The 20622-nt window shown below is 39.3% G+C and overlaps 2 protein-coding genes across 9 annotated transcripts in view; both read left to right on the top strand.

The window, feature by feature from the left end:
• Nucleotides 1–2126: 2126 nt before the first annotated feature.
• sra1 (steroid receptor RNA activator 1) lies at nucleotides 2127–6146 on the top strand. Its single transcript, XM_030439136.1, has 6 exons — nucleotides 2127–2361; nucleotides 3458–3565; nucleotides 3682–3768; nucleotides 3872–4029; nucleotides 4242–4350; nucleotides 4447–6146. The coding sequence occupies exons 1-6, from the start codon at nucleotides 2337–2339 to the stop codon at nucleotides 4743–4745; spliced, it is 786 nt and encodes a 261-aa protein (XP_030294996.1). The 5' UTR covers nucleotides 2127–2336; the 3' UTR covers nucleotides 4746–6146.
• Nucleotides 6147–10978: 4832 nt separating this feature from the next.
• Nucleotides 10979–20622, top strand: part of camk2a (calcium/calmodulin-dependent protein kinase II alpha) — a 29664-nt gene continuing 20020 nt past the window's right edge. For all 8 annotated transcript variants that reach the window (XM_030436941.1, XM_030436943.1, XM_030436939.1 and 5 more), the window contains exons 1-3: nucleotides 10979–11267; nucleotides 12952–13046; nucleotides 19586–19645. In XM_030436941.1, coding sequence (XP_030292801.1) covers nucleotides 11206–11267; nucleotides 12952–13046; nucleotides 19586–19645 — 217 coding nt within the window. In that variant the 5' untranslated portion in view covers nucleotides 10979–11205. The remainder of the gene's footprint in view (nucleotides 11268–12951; nucleotides 13047–19585; nucleotides 19646–20622) is intronic.

Here is a 20622-nt window from a genome sequence, read left to right on the forward strand (position 1 = left end):
ATGAGTTGCAGACTATTCTTACTCTAACTGTGCGTTCATATGGTGTCAGAATAATCAGAGGAAACTTTATTCTGACTGAAAATTCACATGAAGGCCCCCTCAAAACAGAGCAGCTCGGAAAGTTGAAGGAAATTATGGCACAGGAGCTGCCAGGTTGACATCATATGACGTCGAATCGCCAACTCGTGCACCGAAGTTTTCTCCGACTTTCCGAGTTGTTACACCAACTTGAGAAGGCATTCATGTAAATCTTCCTGATCAGTAAAATGTTTTTTTTTCAGTAATTCTGACAGCACATGAACACACAGAAATTTTAGTACAGGAGTAAATGTCGCTGAAACATGGCGCACAAAACTAAACATTAGGTTGATGATAAGAAACTCAAAGGCACGTATTGCATATCTAGATTTTGCACGCATGCAATCTGTAATATGATATTTAAGTGTAAATAACTTATTTTTGACATCCATGTTGATCCCACATTCAGACTTGACGCACATTAACACACCAAAGTTGGAAGAACAATTTTCCCGAGGAGCTGGACATAGTTGGACATTTTATGTTTATTTCATGTGACTGTGATGTAGTCTGTTTATAACCAAACATTAGCTAACTACTTCTAGTGATTTAATTTACACTTCAGAAATCACAGTGGTGTTCATCAGTGAGGATTATCTTGCTGAACAAAACATGTAAGTATCCTAAACTTGTGTTTGCCACAGAGCTTATTTTCAGCAATAATCCAAACTCCAATTCAAAATTCTCATAAACATTTGGCCAAGGGAACAAGAGCGGTGCTAACTTCTGGGTTTGCCTACAAAAAGTAGATCATCCCTGCAGTGCTCAAAATGTTAAATTTGATGTTGTGCATGTGTGTGTTCTGCAAACACACCTTTCCCTCCTGCTCCTGCAACCTGATTGGCTGCAGTCATATTGATTCAAAGTATAGTTGTTAACAGGGAAATAAAAAGATGACTCTCTGCTGCTCTTTGTTAAAAATACTTCTTTAGTTCCTCAAAATCAAACAAAGGATTTCATCATCCCATCATGTTTTACCTGATGCTCTCCAGAGGTCGAATTACTGCTGGATGACGTCAGAGTCGGTGTGACAGAGTGGCCACGTGTCCCGGAAAAGTTTTGCAAGCAGGAAGCTGTGAAGTTGAAGAACATTACAAGAAGTCATGCCAGTTCCCCTGCAAATTAAAAGCCTCATGTTTACTGTAACTGTAAAGAATTACATTTAACTGATTACAATACAAAATACCTGCATCCAAACGTTAAATATCATTATCATTATTATTATTATTATTTTTTATTTATTTTTTTATTATCATTATCATTATTATTATTATTATTATTATTATTATTATTATTAACAGAATACTCTATGCTCCCACCTCACATGTATATATGGTGTTGCTGCTTTTACTTACATACTTGTTTATACTTGATAATATATACATACAGTATACAGTATAACCTTGTAATCGCTCTGTAATAATGTCATAAACTAGTCATGAGCTTTAACAGTAGACCTATATTTATTTGGGCCCACTTGAAATTGGACCCTTAATTTCCTGAGAATCAGATCCCATGTCTTGTGGATAGGTACCAGGATATCCACCACCCTCGATCTTAAAACCAGCCCCCCTCAGGACTGCATGTTCAGCCTTCTACTGTTCTCCCTGATCACCTGCCACTTTGAGCCGGAACAATAACCTCCATCTAAACCTCAACAAAACTTAAAACTACGACTGAAATGATACGTGAAAATTATGAAAGTACAGAAACTTCAGTTGTACTTTATTTAACAAAATTAACATGTCTAAATTGAATTCTTAAAAACAATGTTATATTGTTAGGTTCAATCAAATATTCTAAAGTGTTCTCAGATGTCTAGATTTTATTAGAAAAAAACAGTAATGGTTCATTACTATTGAGCCATAAGCAAAATGTTCACAGAGAATGGAGAATGTTTAGGAATAATCACAGGGAGAAATAAACGCCAGAAAGGAGAGATATATTGCACTTGAAACATTTTCGACATGTATAATATGTACAAAAACAAGGTTGACGTGCATTAGGCCATAGTCTTATTTTGAAATTCAAAGCGGAAGTTGAAGTATTTGGTGCTGCGTGCTTCACACAGACACCGCTCATTTAAACGAAACATAGCACGTAATATCCACCGAAGGAGTTTTGTGCCTGTATAATTACATACAAGTTCAAACCCAGAGTTAGTTTACATCTTAAATGTTATTTTAACTTTTCAAGTTCACCGTTAGCTTAGCTTCCTAAAGAAGAGTCTCTTGTTGTTTAACACAGTGGAGTCCAATATGGAGGACATGTACATCAAACCAGGTAAGAGTCAGCATAACTGACCAGCTCCTGACAGTGATACTTAAAGTTGATATTGCTACTAACGTCTTGAATTAGCTTGTGTCATGTAGGGCTAACAGTATTTTGTTACCGGGAATATGAAGAGTTACGTTTTGTTCACAGAGTTGGTCAACGAACCTCATGCAAAAAATCTGGCGAATTCATATTCCCTTCAAACTCTAGGCCACATTTACTCGCTTAATAAAGCAAACATGGCACTTAAGAATTCAATTAGATGTTGTAATCAGTTCGGTGTACAGATAATCTTCCTTTCGGTAATTTTGGGTGTGAAAACTGAAGGTTTGTTCATGGTTGTCCTGTCCGTTTACAATCTCGATGTACTCAACGAGAAATAGCCTTTTAGCAGATCACTGAGTGTTCAGGGGCAGTATAACTAAATTCTAACGTTGGATCAGAAGATGTTGCTGATCTGAAGTAATGTCAACTCCTAAATGTGTCAAGTCATGTTGTTCCGTCTGCAAAGACAGCCAAATGTTCTATAGAGATTGGTGGAAATCACTTTATTTTTAAAAGGCTGACGATGGAGCTCATAACACTATTACTGACCCACTTATTGATAATAGGTATGGATGAGGCCATGTAAGTGCAATTCAAAGGGCTGGAATGTGACTTATCCATTTACTCATTTACTGTACCCAAGACCAAATATGAGGTACTTGTATTTTCCTTGAATATGGTTTTGTCATGCTGCTTCATACTTCTACTCCTCTCCATCTTTTAGCCAAATGTGCTTTTTACTTAACTACTTTTGTCTGTTACTGTCTGTATTTTACATGATCAATATGAGATAAGTGAGGTCTGTCAACAAACTGATGTAATGGCTTCAGGCTGAAGCACTTCACAATATGTCATGTCTCATTAAAAAGCTTTAAGATGTGTTTAATGAGATGCTAATAAAGACTGTCAGTCACTAGACCAGATTAGAGGTGAAATGATAGTTGATCTGCTAATGAAACTATTTTATGACTCTCACCAAACCTACAAAAATGGCAGCAAATCATCCTGGGGCTGCCAGATCCAGTGGACTAGTGGCTAAGATGATCTTTTGTGTTGCCAGGTAACCAGGAGCGAGGTTGGAACGATCCCCCTCAGTTCTCGTACGGCCTCCAGATGGCCCGCGGACCACAGAAGAACCTCCTGAACAAGAGAGCAGCTCCACCTTCAGGTCAGAAAACACTGCTGATTAATACAACCATCTGACATCAATACCACAGTCATGTACTGCTGACCACTAATTTTGATTATGAATAATCAATCATCTTGTCTCTGATTGGTCCTCAGGTGCAGGAGCCCCACCCTTGACCCCTCCTTCCTCCAATCCCCTGGCTCCACCTCCAAGTGGTGTAGGCCCACCCCCTCGACACCCAGGTAAGAAGCAGAAGAAGAAGAAGAAGAAGGGTTTTGCAGGAAAGCCATGCGGAACCAAACTTCATGTTGTGTTTTATTTGGACTCCTTGTCTCTTTCTTACAGCTCGTCCTCCTCCTGGCTCTATGGTCATGCCCCCTCCTCCTCTAGGACCAGGTAGTCAAAAAGAGGCCGACAGCAGCCAGTCAGAGAGTGAGCCAGATGTGGACGGTGTGATGTTGGTGTTGAGCCAAGCACTCGCTGCCTGCAGACAAGCTGTTAAGGTGAGTTTTTACCCTTTCACACAGACCTCCCCAGCAGCAGGGGTGCCACACAGATTAGTGACGCCTCAGAAAGTTGTAGCGTTACACATTTTCTTCTTCCATTACAACATCTACCACACATGATAATGATTTTATGATTTTTGATTAAGAGCCTGTCAGATTTTTCTGATGTACAAAACATTTATGTGTTCACCTTTGACCTCTGTATGCAGGATCAGGTGTGTAATGATGTAGCCAAAAGGCTCCACCTCCTGGAGGACAGCTGGAGGTCAGGTAGACTGAGCCTGTCTGTCAGGAGACGCATGACCGCGCTCTCTCTGGGTAACCAATCTCACTACACACCCACCTGTCTTTTTACCTCAACACCTGTCTGTCTGAATACTCACCTGTCTGTCTGTCCCCCTTTCTGTTTCTCAGATTTACAGGCAGGTCACTGGGACTCAGCTGATGAGATCCACCGCTCCCTGATGGTTGATCATGTGACTGAAGTCAGCCAATGGATGGTCGGCGTTAAACGACTCATCGCTGAAACACGAAAACTTAGTCCAGAACTCTTAGAACCACTTCTGAAACCTGCAGAACCAGAGCAGGATTCAGTAGAACCAGACCAGGAAGCTGTAAAACCAGATCAGGAAGCTGCAGAACCAGTCAAAGACTCAACAAAACGAGTCCAGGACCCAACAGAACCAGTCCTGGATCCAGTCTCTGAGTCCTGACTCTATTCATCCTGCAGGCATCGGCTGATTTCTTTCTGCTCTTGTCAAACTTTGACTCTTTTAACTTAAACCTGGATGCGATCCTGCAAATTCTCACATTTATATTCAGACTACAGCAAGGGGTCAAAGGTCAGAGCACCAGGAGCAGGTAGGGGGTCATATCACAAGTTTTCAAACTGTCAGGTTACCCTTCAGTGAGGTGGTGGAGAGTTGAAAGTGAGGTGAAGTGAGATACAAGCCCTTTTCTACACAGAGATACTGCAGCACTGCTGAAAAGAAGCCCCCTCATTAAGAAAGCATTTCTTTTTACACTCAACCAAACAATGGCGGTATTGGCGCTGACCCAGAGATTCCACCATTGCTATGGTTATTAACATCTGAATTAGTATTCAAAATAAGACAATGTTGTATTGTTTGCACTGAAAAAGAGGCACAGGACTGATAAAGAGAGCAACAAATGGAGCTCCTTTTCAAAAATGTAGTAGCCTCAAAACCTGTGCAAATAAATTGCATAAATGCAGTCCTCTGTACATATAGATGTGACGAATGGGAGCTTTACCCCACACTCTCAAAACTGCTCAAGACCCGCTTGCACGCCAAGGTGATTTTAGAGACTTTGAAGGCGGGGACAGTCTCTTGTGTCTCATTAGACTTGTGATAACAATAATATCATTGTGCTCAAGAACACATCAGTTTTCTTATACTGTCCAGTTTAGCAGCACTGCATTCCCCTTCTGCCTGAAACACTGTTTTAGCTCCCACATGCCTGAGCCAGCACCACTCACTGTGTCTCGGGTAAGCTCTGTTCTGTTTTCAGCTTCACTTCTACCACAAATATAGATTTAAACCATGCAAATATGTGTCGTGGTGATGTAATGATCTCAAGAAGTCAAGGAATTAAAGCTAGGATTATTGACAAAGCGTTTCAGGAGCAGTGTTTTTTCTGTGGGAGAAAGGAGCTTCTTTTGACGTGGACTTTGACCTTTTTGACTTTCAAGATCTTTTACATGTACGAGAACCCATAACACACGTTGAAGGGAGGTAAAGAAACAAAGCATAATAGGTCTACTTTAATGCTGTCTCAGTGTGTGATTTATTATTTTATTTTAGATGGCATGTTGGTGTGATATGAAACACAACAGCACTTGATTTTTCTGACAGGGGCCCACAGTATCAGTCTATGAAATTCTCCACTTTAGTTTCTTGAATCTTCACAGTGCAGTAGTAACCATCCTGAGCCATGACCCCTGCATGTGGCCTGTTTCTGGACATTTTCACCAGTCACAGCAGAGCTCTATGCATTAATGGTTAACCTCAGTTTAAGATGGTGACAGTGTGATTCATGAATTTGTTTAATAATCTTATATGGGAATAAATCTCTTCTTTCTATGATGGAACCTATGTGATCGCCTAAGTGTTTTTATTGTTGCTGTTGTGGGTGGAGAAAAAAAAGACCCTGTAAACCACCTGCTCATCCTGCCTTCAGTTCACTGGTTGAATGTAACTTTGTATATTTAATCAGTTACAAAGCTGAAGCACTTGTATGCTTTTTTCCACTTTGTGAAACTTAATACTTCTGAATGCAGGCCTCACTTGTAGTGGCGTCTTTACACAGTGAGGTGTTAGTACATTTATTGAAGTAAAGGATTTGAATACTTCTTTCATTACTCTCAGCAACATGTGTCATAGTCAAAGCTGCCAAAAGAAACCACATGACAGAAACCTTAATGCCAACAATTATATATTTCTATGGCATCAATTTAAATAGTGTAACATTGTCGGAGCTGGACTAACGTACCAGAAGAGTGTACGAAAAAAGTCCCTGAGTAACAATTTTCAACCATGAGTGAATTATAAGTGATTTATTTTGTGATTTCCAAACAGTCTTGTAGAAATTATTTCGTTTTTAAGTTAAACTTTATTTGACGTTGAACATTACATGAGTTATGTTCTAATTTGTCATCATATAACTATCAGTGCAGACACTGTCAAAATATCCAGATTGGTTGGTTTGGTTGGTTCAGTTAGTTAACTAGTTAGATAATACAAGGTGGCTGTGGCCCAAAGGTAGAGCATCTTGTTTTCGAAAGGTCGCTGGTTTGATTCCCGTGATCTACAAGTGTCCTTGGGCAAGATACTGAAACCCAAAACTGCTTCTGATGAGCTGGTTGGCGCCTGGCATGGCAGCCACCGCCGTCACTTTATGAATGTATGAGTTTCTGGCGCTTTGGACAAAAGTGTCTGCTAAATGCCCTACAACAAACTGAAGTTGTTGAACATGCTCAGTGTCGACCAAGAGGAACTGTCAAAAAGTCAAATTCACATCCTAAATAGTTTGGTAGTTTCAAGGACATTCTAATTATGCATGCAAATCGACTTCCCACATTTTTACCAATAATAATTGAGGTAGGAATGAGAAAAGAAATTTCTAAAATATTAGCAATCAAAAATTACATTATCTGAGCAAACTACCTGCAAAATATTAGCAACTTGATAATAATACAATATAATATGATATAAAAAAAATTGGTTTTTGTAGCTTTGACACGTGACCAGTAGAGGGAAGCAGTTACCTACAATGATAAATGTGTGTGTGTGTGTGTGTGTGTGTGTGTGTGTGTGTGTGTGTGTATTCCTATTTTTGTTAAGACCAGTTTCAGTTTTAAACCATCATAGTGACGACAGGTCAGAACAGTGTTGTTTTTCTGCTGTCCCAGTCTTTCTTTATTTCTTTCTTCCTTCCTCCTTTCCTTCTATTGATGGTTTGGAATTAAGTTTCTTTCACTCACAGAACCAGAATTAGTGTTTTGATAAAAATTACTCTGGCTGACCTGATGAAAATAGCTTTAGCTGTTTCAGTCTCTGTAGAATCTGGTCCAAAGTGAGCTAACTTTCTCTATTCCACAACGGGGCAATTTACTTGTTACAACAGGTCAGGATGCACAAGCTAAATAGCAAAATAAACCACTGTTCATTTTTTATTAATTAGATATGTGAAAAGCAACTTGTAAAAAAAAATGATAATAATCCATTTTCCTTTGACAACACTGTTGGACACAATTTAGGCATTGATTGACTGATTTGGTGTTGGATGAAAAAAACATGGACAAATAAAAGTGTCACGTATTTTAAAGAGCTGCTTTCATCATAAGTTAGCAATGATCTCCCTGCAAATCATAAACCACCATATGCCATTACATATGTCAACTTACCAGCCCAGTGCTCCCAGTGCTGCTGGTTTGGACCCAATCAGGTGTTACAGGAAGCAGCTTTAACACACTTACAAACACATTAAACACCACTCATACATGTGATGCATTGAACTTCTACTCTGTGAGTTGTTACTATATAAAAGATCTGAAAGTGCTCAAATTGCTCGGTTTTGTTCCTGTCTTTCTTCTTACTTTGTTTCTGATGCTCCAGTTGGAAGTTATTATCAGGTTTCAGCAGCTCTCCAGCCACAGAGATTAGAGGGTTTTGATGGTTTTTCAGACGTTTGCAGCCTCCAGCAGAGCTCAGTCTGACCTCTTCTGACCAGTCGGCTCTTCTTCACTCCTCCTCCTCCTCCTCCTCCTCCTCCTCCTCCCTGGAGAGAAGAGGACGATGAGAGGAGGCTCGAAAAGAGGAAACCAAGCAGAAAAGATGAGCGACAGAAAGACAGCGAGAGAAACACAATAGTGTGTGTGTCCCCACGGAGACAAATAAACCTAAAAATAGACAAAAAGAAAGAAAGAAAAGAGAGAAACCTGTCCCTCTGGCCACAGGTCGCAAAGAAATATACAACCGAGAAACACAAAACCATAAATACCTGCAGCTGCGTTCTGACAATTTACAATCACAAGTCTTAAAATGTGGCTTAGTTAATAATTGATTATCAAAATAGGTGCAGACTATTTTCCTGTCAATCAAACGGAAAGCCACATTTTGGTTTTAGATAGAAAAGTGTCGAAACAGACAAGGAATGAAACTGAATGTGGTATGCACTTTAAATACTTGGCTAACAGAACATCCCACAACTAAACTAGTTGTTTAATCCCGCCGCTTTGGGTTAGAATTTTGGGCGGAATACCAATCGAAAGCATTGGTAACTGAAAAGACAGAAAGAAGAAAAGAAGCAACTGAAAAGAAGAAACCTGAGACTCTTCAGTGCCTTCCCTACCTTTAATAGCCAGTATTAAACCACCTGAACTACCACACTCTGATACAGTATCTGCTCTATTGCCGATTCTGAACCAGTCCAGGCTCCTCATGACCCTCATTGATGACCCTCAGATACTTAAACTCTTCCACTTCGGGTAGTGATTCACTCCAACATGAGGGGAACAATCAGAAATACTCCAGCAGCCAACCATGACCTCAGACTGTTATCCTCACCACTCTGTAGTCGCTGTCAGTGTCTGATAAAGGCAACAGAAAAAGCACGGATGTATTACCGAAGGCCACCACAGAGACACTCGATTCGACAGAGGCCTCGACAGCAACTTCAGATTGTCTCCATGAAAATCACAAAAATACAAAAATAATCTGTGGCAGGAGGCCAGTATCCAGTGAGAACATGTTTGACTTCTTGCTGATAATCCAGACACAGCTGGTTACTATACAGGGATTGAAGGACTTGCAGTATCAGCCTCACAGGATATTTCTGACCACAATTCAGCCACCGGGGGCAACAGTCAATTCTTTAGGACTTCTGGTGTAGCCAGCTGATATCAGGACAACGGCAAGAAAACCACCTTTGTACTGTATTCAGACGTCATATTGCCAGCCGTTGGTCTAGGTTGCTGCATCCACTCCCACACAGGCAGTGTGTGGCCAGGCATCATTTAATCAAGGACTTAACTAACATTCTGTGCTAACTTCTCTCTCATACCTGACAGGATTGTAAATATGCAGAGGCAAATAACACTCTGCCTTCCATTTCACATACGTGTTAAATTAAGAAAATCAGGGTACATTCCTCGTTACTACAAATGTTTTTTATAAATTGATATATCTACAAGTTGTGACGTTATAGTTAGAATAATTTGTAAATAAAGTAGGCCTGTAAAGACGGACTAGTGAGTAGATGAGTCTCCATGTTCGGTGTGATGATGTCTATAGCCTCATTTAGACACACAAGGGCTGTATTTTAAGTTGTTGAACAAAAAACGTGTAAATAACTTAAGCCTGTTGTAACCAAAGACTTTATTTCAGGCTTTTAACTGAAAACCAATTCCAAAAACTCATAGACTTTGATTTCTGGGTTGAGACCCTTCCTCCAACCAAGTTTTGTAGAAATGTGTGTAATCCTGCTGACAAACCAACCAACAAAGAACGGACGGACATGGAGGTAGCAACAATAAGAGCTGTCACTACTGGTGGAAGCAACACAATCAGTTTCAGCTGTAGTAGTAGTCACAGCCGTTTAAGCGTTTAAGCGGAGGCCCGTATGGTAGTGAAGTACTATTAGTAGGATCAGTAGTCAGTAGGCGACTTGTACATTTCCAACAGGGGGATTGACTGAGTTCATTTCATTCACCTACCAAACTGACTCTTTTGGTGCTTCTGGTTTCAGAGGATCAGTGAGTAAGGCTGATGGGACTGGACATAATTCAACTAAGCCTGGTCCTGCACTGTGTCTGAAAGGGGGACTGCAGGTGAACTCGGGGGTGGCATCCCCACTAAAATCGCCTTTTGTCAGCAGTAGTATTAGCTTTAGTAGTATTTAAATTACTAATTGCCAGCACCAGTACAAGTATTATCAGTACTAATATTTGTAGTTATTTTATCAAAAGTAATATTTATAGTATTGCAGTTTTAGTTCCTGAATAATCTCTGAGAGCTGGCAGTGTTTGCAGTCGTACTTTCCAGCACAGACAGAGAGGATGCAGTTACCATGGTGACCCTCTGTGTGTGTGTGTGTGTGTGTGTGTGTGTGTGTGTGTGTGTGTGTGTGTTTGTGTGTGTGTGTGTGTGTGTGTGTGTGTGTGTGTGTGTGTGTGTGTGCGTGCGTGCTTCCCAGTCTGTGATTGGCCGACGGGAGGGAGTGGGTGGGCAGGTGGAGCGCCTGAAAGCGTCACTCTCCCTCTCTCTCTCCCACAGATCAGGACAGAGAGACAGAGAGACGCAGCTCTCCTCACTGCTCTCTCCATCATCCCTCCATCTTCTTCTTCTTCCTCCTCCTCCTCCTCTTCCTCCTCCTCCACCTCCTCCTCCTCCTCCTCCTCCTCTTCCTCCTCTCCTCCAGTCCAGAACCTAAACTCTCTCTCTCTTTCTCCATCTCTCTGCTTCTTCTGCTTTTTCTTCTCTTTCTGTCTCTTCTCCTTCATCCTCCAGACAGACAGACAGACAGACAGACAGACAGACAGACAGAAAAACAGTCAGGTCTAACTCTTAGCCTTCTTCATCACCACCATCACCATCATCATCCTCAGAGGAAGACGGACAGGGAGCCCCCTGACCCTCGCCCCACCGGGTCACAATGGCAACGGTCATCTGCACTCGTTTCACCGAAGAGTATCAGCTGTATGAGGAGCTGGGCAAGTGAGTATCCTCCTCATCGTCATCATCATCATCATCATCTTTATCCAGTATCAAGTACAGTCGTCTATCACACTCAGTATCATTACTTGTGGTAATATCCCAAAAATGATTTAATGTGTTTTATTGAATGTACATTGTTTTAGTATTACATCTTAATGTGTAGAATGTTTTTTTATCTTGATTCTCATAAACATTTTGACTCTTGTTAAAAGAATACTTTAATTAAAATGTACAACTGTTTAATATTCTAATATTTTCTGTATCATTTTTCATCATAGTCTTTATATAGAAATGTTGGTATATTAACTGAAATATCTTTTATATTCCATTACTTGTTATATTATCTGTTATTAATATTATCATACTGATGAACTGGCAGTGTGAAGGTCTGATTTATTGCTATTTCAATTATATTATATTACTTTAAGAATATAAAAAGATTATTTGATATGATTTTAAGCAATTTAGTTTTTTTTAGTTTCTTTAATTACACTGACTTGATTTGCTTCCGTGAAACCATAAACAGAATATAACTTAACTTGTCGCAGAAATATTAAATGATATAGATCATTATGCATCAATTGTGTCCCTGATCAATCTAGATAGATAGATAGATAGATAGATAGATAGATAGATTCCTTGACTGAAGAAAGGATGGAGGTATGAAGGGATGAGTGTATCACCTTTTTGACCCTATCCCACTCACCACCCACACAGACACACTTTCTCTCTCTCTCTCTCTCTCTCACACACACACACACACACACACACACACACACACACTCTCTCTCTCTCTCTCTCTCTCTCTCTCTTAACCACACACACACACACACACACACACACACACACACACACACACACACACACATAATGCCAGGTCTCTTACATAATGTGATGGTGGGTGGCAGAATACAGCTTTCATAAGAAACACAGACACAGCTTTCTGTTTCTGTAAAAACTGTTTCACTTCCAAAGATGAATCTGAGAAAAGAAGAAATCCTTATTTTCTATACATGTATTATTATCAATATCAATATTTATTGATCACACTGTAGTGTTATTTAGACAGTAATCTATTCCACATTGTTGTTCTGAGAGACAGATTATATAAACGAATCTGCAGGGGTAGATATATGTTCACTTTTGATCCAAAAACTTTCACACAAAACTATATTCCCCATAACACAACTGGTAAGTGTATTTCACTAAAGCCTCTCTGTCCAGTAAACAGCAAACCCCACATGTCCAGTTGGTATAACGTTGACTCTATGTTAGATACTGTAACCTGATGACATCAGTATGACATCACCAAGGTCCATACCACTAGTGGCAGAATAATTAGTGTAAGTAGGTTAGTAGTACTATAAAACAAATGGCAGAACTCTTTGTTACAGAACTATTTGTTAACTAATGTCATCATGAGTCTCAGCCATGCCGGCAGGTCTATGAGGCTGTACTTTAATGTAAGTGATATGAACTAAATGATAACATCCTGCAACTCTGACAATGCTAGCATGCTGTGGTTTACCAGGTATAATCCTGACCTTGTTCAAAATTTAAGTTTAATTTGTTAGCATGCTAACGATGACTAATTAGCAGTAAAAACAAAGTTAAGCTAATTAGTTTGCATGTATTTAATCAAATTCTAAATCAGACTGATTGGCTCATCCTGTTGTGTTTCCAGGGGAGCGTTTTCAGTGGTGCGACGCTGTGTGAAGGTGCTGTCGGGCCAGGAGTATGCCGCCAAGATCATCAACACCAAGAAACTGTCTGCAAGAGGTGAGGACCGATTCTACACACACATATATTGTACTAACATATAATTCATATTAATGCACATTATCAGCGATGAAGGCAGACATGTTTTCTTTTTATTATTTGTTGGTGGGGCTGAAATGAGCCTTCCTTGCATCATCAAAGTGAGTTTAAGGGCTCATTTTAACCAGCACCTCTGATGATTCAAAAGTACCGTGGTGAGGTGAACTCTCTGGCCCTGCCCCTTCACTGTGATGTCATAGTAAGACAGCCGTGTTAGCAGAACTGTGGCGAACTGTAGCTCTAGTTTGTGCCTGTCACATGCAGAGCTTCTGGTAGCATTAGTATTAGCAAGCCTATCACATTAGCACTTGATAAAGTCATGTTCTGTTAGCTTTTTAAAATGCTGCGTGCATGTGTGTAGTTTGTCTCAGCGGTTTTGTTGCTGCTTCCTGTCAAAGTCTGAATGAATCATTGATGAATCTACAATGGTTTGTATATCATCAATGTGACTGAGTTAAAGATGCCTTTCATTAATGATTTAAAGGATGAAACTGTTGCATTGATGATATTAACAATTCCTTCACTTCATCTCTCTCTCTCTCTCTCTCTCTCTCTCCCTCTCTCTCTCTCTCTCACGCTCTCTCTCTATCTCTCTCTCTCACTCCCCATAGATTTTTTTAAATCACAATTCTGGTTTTCAGATTTCCTTCCGTTGCTTAGCAACACCTTGCAAAGTTGACAAAGAAGTCTGTATGTCTGTGTGTGTGTGTGTGTGCGTGTGTGTGTAACATCACTGCAGTAACCCCTGTTATCTACACTGTTGCATAATACTACTAATAATGTTGTTATTGTTATTATTATTATTATTATTATTATTATCATTATTACAGTGATCACATTGAACTATCTACTAATAAATTCTAAGTAATTAATCATTGAGTCCGGAATCGATTAGGGCTGAATAGTTAATTTGTTGATTATTTTCATCATTAAATTCTCTTCCAGAGGCTCTTAACACTGTTAAGATATGTGGATCGTATTTTTTAAAAATCCAAGGTGATGTCTTCAAATGTCTCTCTTTTTTTCAAACAGCCATCCACAACTCAAAGATATTAATGTTTTGATCCTGTAAGACAAAGAACAGGAGAAAATCCTCAAACTAAGTAGCACAAACCAGCAGATTTTTGGCATTTTTGCTTGAAAAATTAAAAATTATCAAAGTTACAACTGAACATCTGTTTAAACAGTTATTTGACGAAACACTATTACACATTAATAATAATATCAATGATGATGACATGACAGTGTGGAAGACAGTAGACATCTCTACTCATATTTGCTCAATGTTAAATGTTGTAGATTGGATAATAAACAGTAGAAAACAGGACTTTCTTCGTCTTCACACCCTCAGAAAGTCCATGTGTTCAGATGCCAAATCACCTCCTCCACATCTTCAGCTCTAACAACATATCATCCAGTAATTTCACATCCTGACCACTGCTGCCTGCAGCTTGGGTGATATTTGAACAGTAAAATGAACGAATGTGACAAACTCAAACCGATGATTTTACTTCCTGAGTCCAGTGGTGGAACAAGTACTCAGATCCTTTACTGATGTAAGAGTATTTTCATGATGTTGTGTTAGTACTGAACACTTCTTCCACCACTGATGAGTGACAAAATGATTCAACAAAAGGTGGGACACTGTGTAAAATGTAATCATTAACAAACGAAACATGTTAACAGACAACAGTTGTTAAAGTGTGCCTGAGCCCATGTAGTAAAATTCTTTATACAAGTGCTGAACCTCGCTCCATTCTTGCTTTTTGAACGACTGAGCCTTTCGTGGATGCCCCTTGCATAGCCAATGTCACCTGATACCAATTAACCTGTATAATGTTTCAGATAGGTGTTTTATGAGCATTCCAGAACTTTCCCAGTCTTTTGTGGCTCTTGTCCCAAACAAGTTGTTGTCATCAAATTCAGGATTGAAACCCTGTTCGCACAGGAGTATTACCAGTCGACTAATAATTATTTGCGATAATTGTGGAGGACGTCTGTGATCTTAATCCTGTGTGAATCTGCTATGTCCGATATTAGTAAAGTAAAAATGCAAATATTTGCAACCATATTCCACCAAACACAGAAATCATGTGATAATATAAGTTCACGTGCGAATCGACATGTTTGTAATTTGGGGTTTTCTGTTGTCAGACAGCTGAACAATTATGAACAATTAATGTAAATTCAAGATAGTAACACATGCAGAAAGTGGTCAAATCAATTCTACACTATATTCATAATGTGGATTCCGTAGACCAGATTATTCTACTCCTCAGTGTTGATGTTCATGGAGCCTCGACATCATTGACAAGAGATAATACAAGGAAAGTGCAACCTGTGCAAACAAATCACACAAAACACAAACGTGAGATGGTATTTCAGAAGTGACATTCAGTCCTTGGGTAATACTAGTCCTATGTGAATAGGGCTTTATATCAAAAATCAATGAAGTTGATGAGGTAAAATATTTAGTATAGTGACTTGTCAGAAAGGATTAGCAAATAATCACATTCTGTTTTGTTTTTGTTTTGTTTTCCACATTTTTTTAGGAATCAGAGTAGTAAATATGAAATATAACATCACGTTTTGTTAGACGGACTGTTTTACAGAGTATTAAGCATATCACAGAGTTTTACAGTATCAATAATTGTGTCGTGATCATCAGTGATCGTCTTTAATATCATCATCAGACTATGAATCACCATCTGAACAGAACGAGGAGCTGAAAGCATCCAATGTTCTTTAAACCAACAGTCTGTGTTTGCTTTGTATCAGTTAGTGTGTGTGTGTGTGTGTGTGTGTGTGCGCACCCGAGCAGGTCTTTGCTTCATTTCGGTCTCTTTGATTTGAAGGATTCCTGCACTTTGAACACTTTGATGTTTCTCTCCTTAGATCTGTTTTCAGCTCTGATGTCTGATTTTTGTTCTCAGACTTTGTGTCGCGCTTCAGAGCTGCTGCTCGGTTGGAAACATTCCCCAGCAGATTCTCTGTTGGCTGCTGGACATTCATCACCTCTCAGATTCTTCTGTTCATTCAGCTGAAAATGAGCAGCGGCTGGTCCTGGATCAGTCCTGGATCCGTCCCTGCAGCTCTGCAGGGGATGAGTGGAGAGGTTAAACTGAGCCGCGTCCAGAGGGAGGATGTGGTTTTAGTTAATTGTGATTCAGACTCAGAACATAATGAAGAACAACGGTAGCTGACCACAGATACAAACACACAGAATACAGCAGATTTTAAACTCTGTGGACATGTATGGAACAATTCATCAGATGCTGAGTTTACATCAGTGTGTCTTTATGAGCATTTTGAATTTGCTCTTAACAATCTAGATGTAAACACAAATTATAATGAGTTTTTCTTCTTGTTTGACCTAGAGCTGGGATGACTAGTTATTGGTTGGATTAGTCAATCAAAAGAAAAGTAGTTGCCAACAATTTAGATAAACAGTGAATTGTAAAATGTTTTACATTTACTGGTCCTTGCTTCTGAAATGTGAAGATGTGATGCTTGTATTTGTCATTTAAACTGTTGGTTGTACAACAGTAAAAAACAAAAATGACTTTGGGCTCTGGGAAATTGAATTTTTCTTTTTTTTTTCACCTTTTATAGACTTGATGATTTAACACAATCCAGTCAGCCTCAGCAATGTACGTTACTGCAAACCCAGGATATTTGATGACTTTACTTCTCTTCGAATTCAATGTTCAATCTTATGCTGTGCTTATGGTCTGGTTAAGTTTAGACAGAAAAAACAAACACAAGGTAGTACAAGGTAATTTATTTGTCATTATACAGCACAGGGTCTCTGTAACGATCATGGTTTGGCTTAAAATATCTGTTTTGGTCGCCATTGAACCATTGGGAAATGTCCCCACAGACTCAAACTGCAGTCGCACTTTGGCAGCCTTGTTGCTTGTAATAATGCCACCACCGTCTCTTCCACCTCCTGACGTGAAAAGACACACAAAACTATATAACGTGAACATGATATGCCACGTCTGGTACAAATGTCAGCCTTGGACGTATCTGTGGTTTGCACTGCTGACATTTTTTTCTGGCGACTGGACACCAACCCCATATGGTCTGTTTTTCGTTTGGTTGCCATGATTGTTCATGTCTCCCATTTGATTGCTAATTTGTGAGAACTGAGGCTGTACTTGGTAAGGATCTGCCTCTGCTTTCTATCTGAAGTATCCTGCTGGTTCATAATCTCTTTCTAGGAACAGATAACCTTCTAATCTACTTTAGTTTCTTATTTCCAGAGTTTTAAATAGGTTTCTGTACATTGCGGTATAATTTGGTTTGCTCTGATTGGTGTTTGGAATAGCAGAGTTGTTGTGAGACTCTTCAGAGTGTGTCTGGGCTCAGCTCTGGGGTTTGGAGCGGAGGGTGTTGAGGGTGCTACATTTAAGGTAATTAAAAAATGTGAGTGCCCTTATTCGAATGTTAATTATGAGAGGGTAGTTTCCTAATTTGCTCAACGTGAATTTATTGGTGTTTTTCCGGAATTCTGCATTTGAAGTTATATTGGATGCTGGAGTCCAGATTTGAATCAAATTAGGAGATTGTACTTTTTTTCTGAATGGAGCTTGGTCTTTTAGTGCATTCACTTGAAACCTTGAAACTCTAAGGTGTGTATAACTCATAATATGTGCAATGATGTGGTTATTTCAACTGGTAATTGTTCTCCTGACATTAGTTTTCCTTGATACCGACAGGGCCCAGATCTGACAGTACTTTCCTACTGTACACCTGTTGCTGTAGTCCTTGTTCAGTAGGAGACACTAGAACAAGATCATCAGTAAAAAAACAGACACTGTGCCTCTGTGTCTGAGGACGATGAGGCCAGTCGCAGCAGCACATTGATCTAAGTCAACAGCAAGTTTAAACACATTAATAGTCAGAGATAAACTAAAGCCATGACGACCAGCTGTTGTCTCCAGCTCCTCTATTTAATATCGTCATCTTTTCTGATGTCGTGATCTCCTGTGAAGTCACTTCAAAGATGTATTCTGCATCGTCTTCAGCTCCACACATAGACGACTTTAAAAATATCTTCGCAACGTGAGCCAGCTGAAGTTTTGCTTTGGTAAACAGTTGTACAGGTGTTCTTAACTAAGATTGATTCTCATCAGAAAACAGAACCCCAATTCAGCCACGAGAGGTGAGAAATGATTTTCATTTCATTGATCATTGTTTGATCTGCACTGTATTCCCCCTCTGCCTGGAACGCTCTTTTTTAGCTACTGTGTCTTTAAGGTCCCTTTCCCACATACCCAGTATCCCCTGATTGGCCGGCTCACACATGTCTGAGCCATCAACACTAACTGTGTCTCCAGTCAACTCTGCCGTGCTTTTAGCTTTCAGTTAGCTTCACCTCTAGAACAAATACAGGCATAATTTATCATAATGTCCCAGTTTTAAAGACAGAACTAATTACCAGGCGTTTCAGGTGCATGTTTTCTGTGGGAGAAAGGAGCTTCTGTGGCTTAGACTTTTACCTTTAACATTCAAGGTTTTTTACATAGACAAGAACATATCTAACACACTGAGGGAAAGCAAAAAAATGTAAAAAGCATAATATGTTTCAGTATATCTGCTGACATTAACATTCATTTATGTTGATTATAAAATACAGATTTTTAATGAGGTTGGAGGGGCTGAATGAAGCCTGAGGGGAAGATCTGTTGGCAAAACTCAAGGGTGAAAATGTACTCAACATCCTCTTCCTTTTTTTCACTTATTAAAGTACTTTTAGTTTCTGTTAGTTTTCTCTAAAAAAATACACTAAAACAGAACAAAGTCTGAAAATAGAATTGTTCTTTATACTACAAGTATTGCTAGAGTTTAGATCTCTTCAATATAACAACAAATAGACACGCTTTGTTAACCCCTAACCAATCTTAAAATTATGTTACGGCTAGGGTTAGTTTAGCAGATACTGTCCTATTATTGACTGGTCTTCACACTCAAGTTTGCTGATTAAGATAATAGATTTAATTCTTAAATTCTTTAATTAATTTTTCAACTTGCAGCAACTCTATTTGGCCTTGACTATTGTCTGTTCTTTGTAGCCTCCATACAGCCCCAACTACCTTGTAGTCTGTATGTAGCCTCAGAGGCAAGAACAAAGTAGTCGTTGCACAACTCACTGCTGCTCGTTACCTTTTTTTTCTCTGAGCTCACGATAATGATGATGACACAGACACAGTGAATCAACATTTTTCTTTAATCAGATCTTATCTCATCTGCAGACTCAGAGGACAAAATGTTCACAGAGATTTTATTTCAGCCTGGCCTCCCCTGCACTCAGGTTAGCATCTGTGCTAACATTAGTGTCTACTGTGCCAAGTGACTGTTGGTTGAGATGTCCAATCAGGCGACAGAGCTAATAGGTGTCATGGTTCTGATTGGTTGATATCGGGCAGTTTGAACTGTCACCCCCACCTTAATCAATAACTCTGATCACTGATTGATATGTTTGTGTGTGTTGACAGATCATCAGAAGTTGGATCGTGAAGCTCGAATCTGTCGTTTACTGAAGCACCCCAACATCGGTGAGTATTACTGAATGTACTACATGTACTGCAGGTACTATTACTTCTTCTGTATTACTACTACTCCTACTATTACTACTTCTTCTTCTTCTGCTTCTACTACTACTGATACTTATACAACAGTAGTACTACTATTTATAGTACTCTTACTATATTGATATTACTGCTATCTTACTGCACAATTTTACGATCAATTTTGAGACTTTGGGATATTTTTTTCTTTGGGGAAAAAACGTATCAGTTTGTTCCAGTGAAGTAAGTGTGTTTATGCGTATAAAAGTACAATATAGAAGTGGCAAATGTTCACAGGAGGTTTGTCTCTTGTGTCTTGAGTCAAGATGCATTTAATGCCAGATGTGAATTGATGGGCTTTAAGCTGTCCCCTTATGATCGAATCACTCAGGACGGATGGTAAAACCGAACGGGAACAGCCCCTTGGATCCAGTGATTTTTCACTTAAGACTTTAACGGCAGTCTTGGTGGTGCGATCGAAATTCTGATCACAAAACATGATAACAATTTTTTGGGTCCTATACAGGGTGTTCAGCTGTTGTTGAAAATCAGCCTCTTCAATGATTTTTCTCAATAATGGGAGGCTTGACATGAGCCTGCAGATATTCATTTGTGAGTCTGCATTGTTGTTTTTTAAGAGAGGCTTAATAAGTGCAATTTTCAGGCTCTGTGGGACAAAGAGGTGTTCGACTCATAGCAGAAGATCTGACGTTGTGCAGTTAAAAATGCTGTAAGCAGAATATGAAACAGGCAGCTGGACGACTTCAGACCTTGAAAAAATTTAAATTTATTCCAGTGTTGTATAGATGAAATTGTGTTGTGCTGATTTAATTTATTTCAAGTGGCACAATGCAGACTGTATAACTGGCAAGGAAGAACTAACAGCTTGTCTAATTTCCTGAATTTTATCAGGAGAAAACAAGAGGCAAATTCTTTGCGGGACAGGAGGGTTTGTCAGCCTGTCA

The sequence above is a fragment of the Sparus aurata genome, chromosome 13 (assembly GCF_900880675.1).
Source record: "Sparus aurata chromosome 13, fSpaAur1.1, whole genome shotgun sequence".
NCBI classification, from domain to species: Eukaryota; Metazoa; Chordata; class Actinopteri; order Spariformes; family Sparidae; genus Sparus; species Sparus aurata.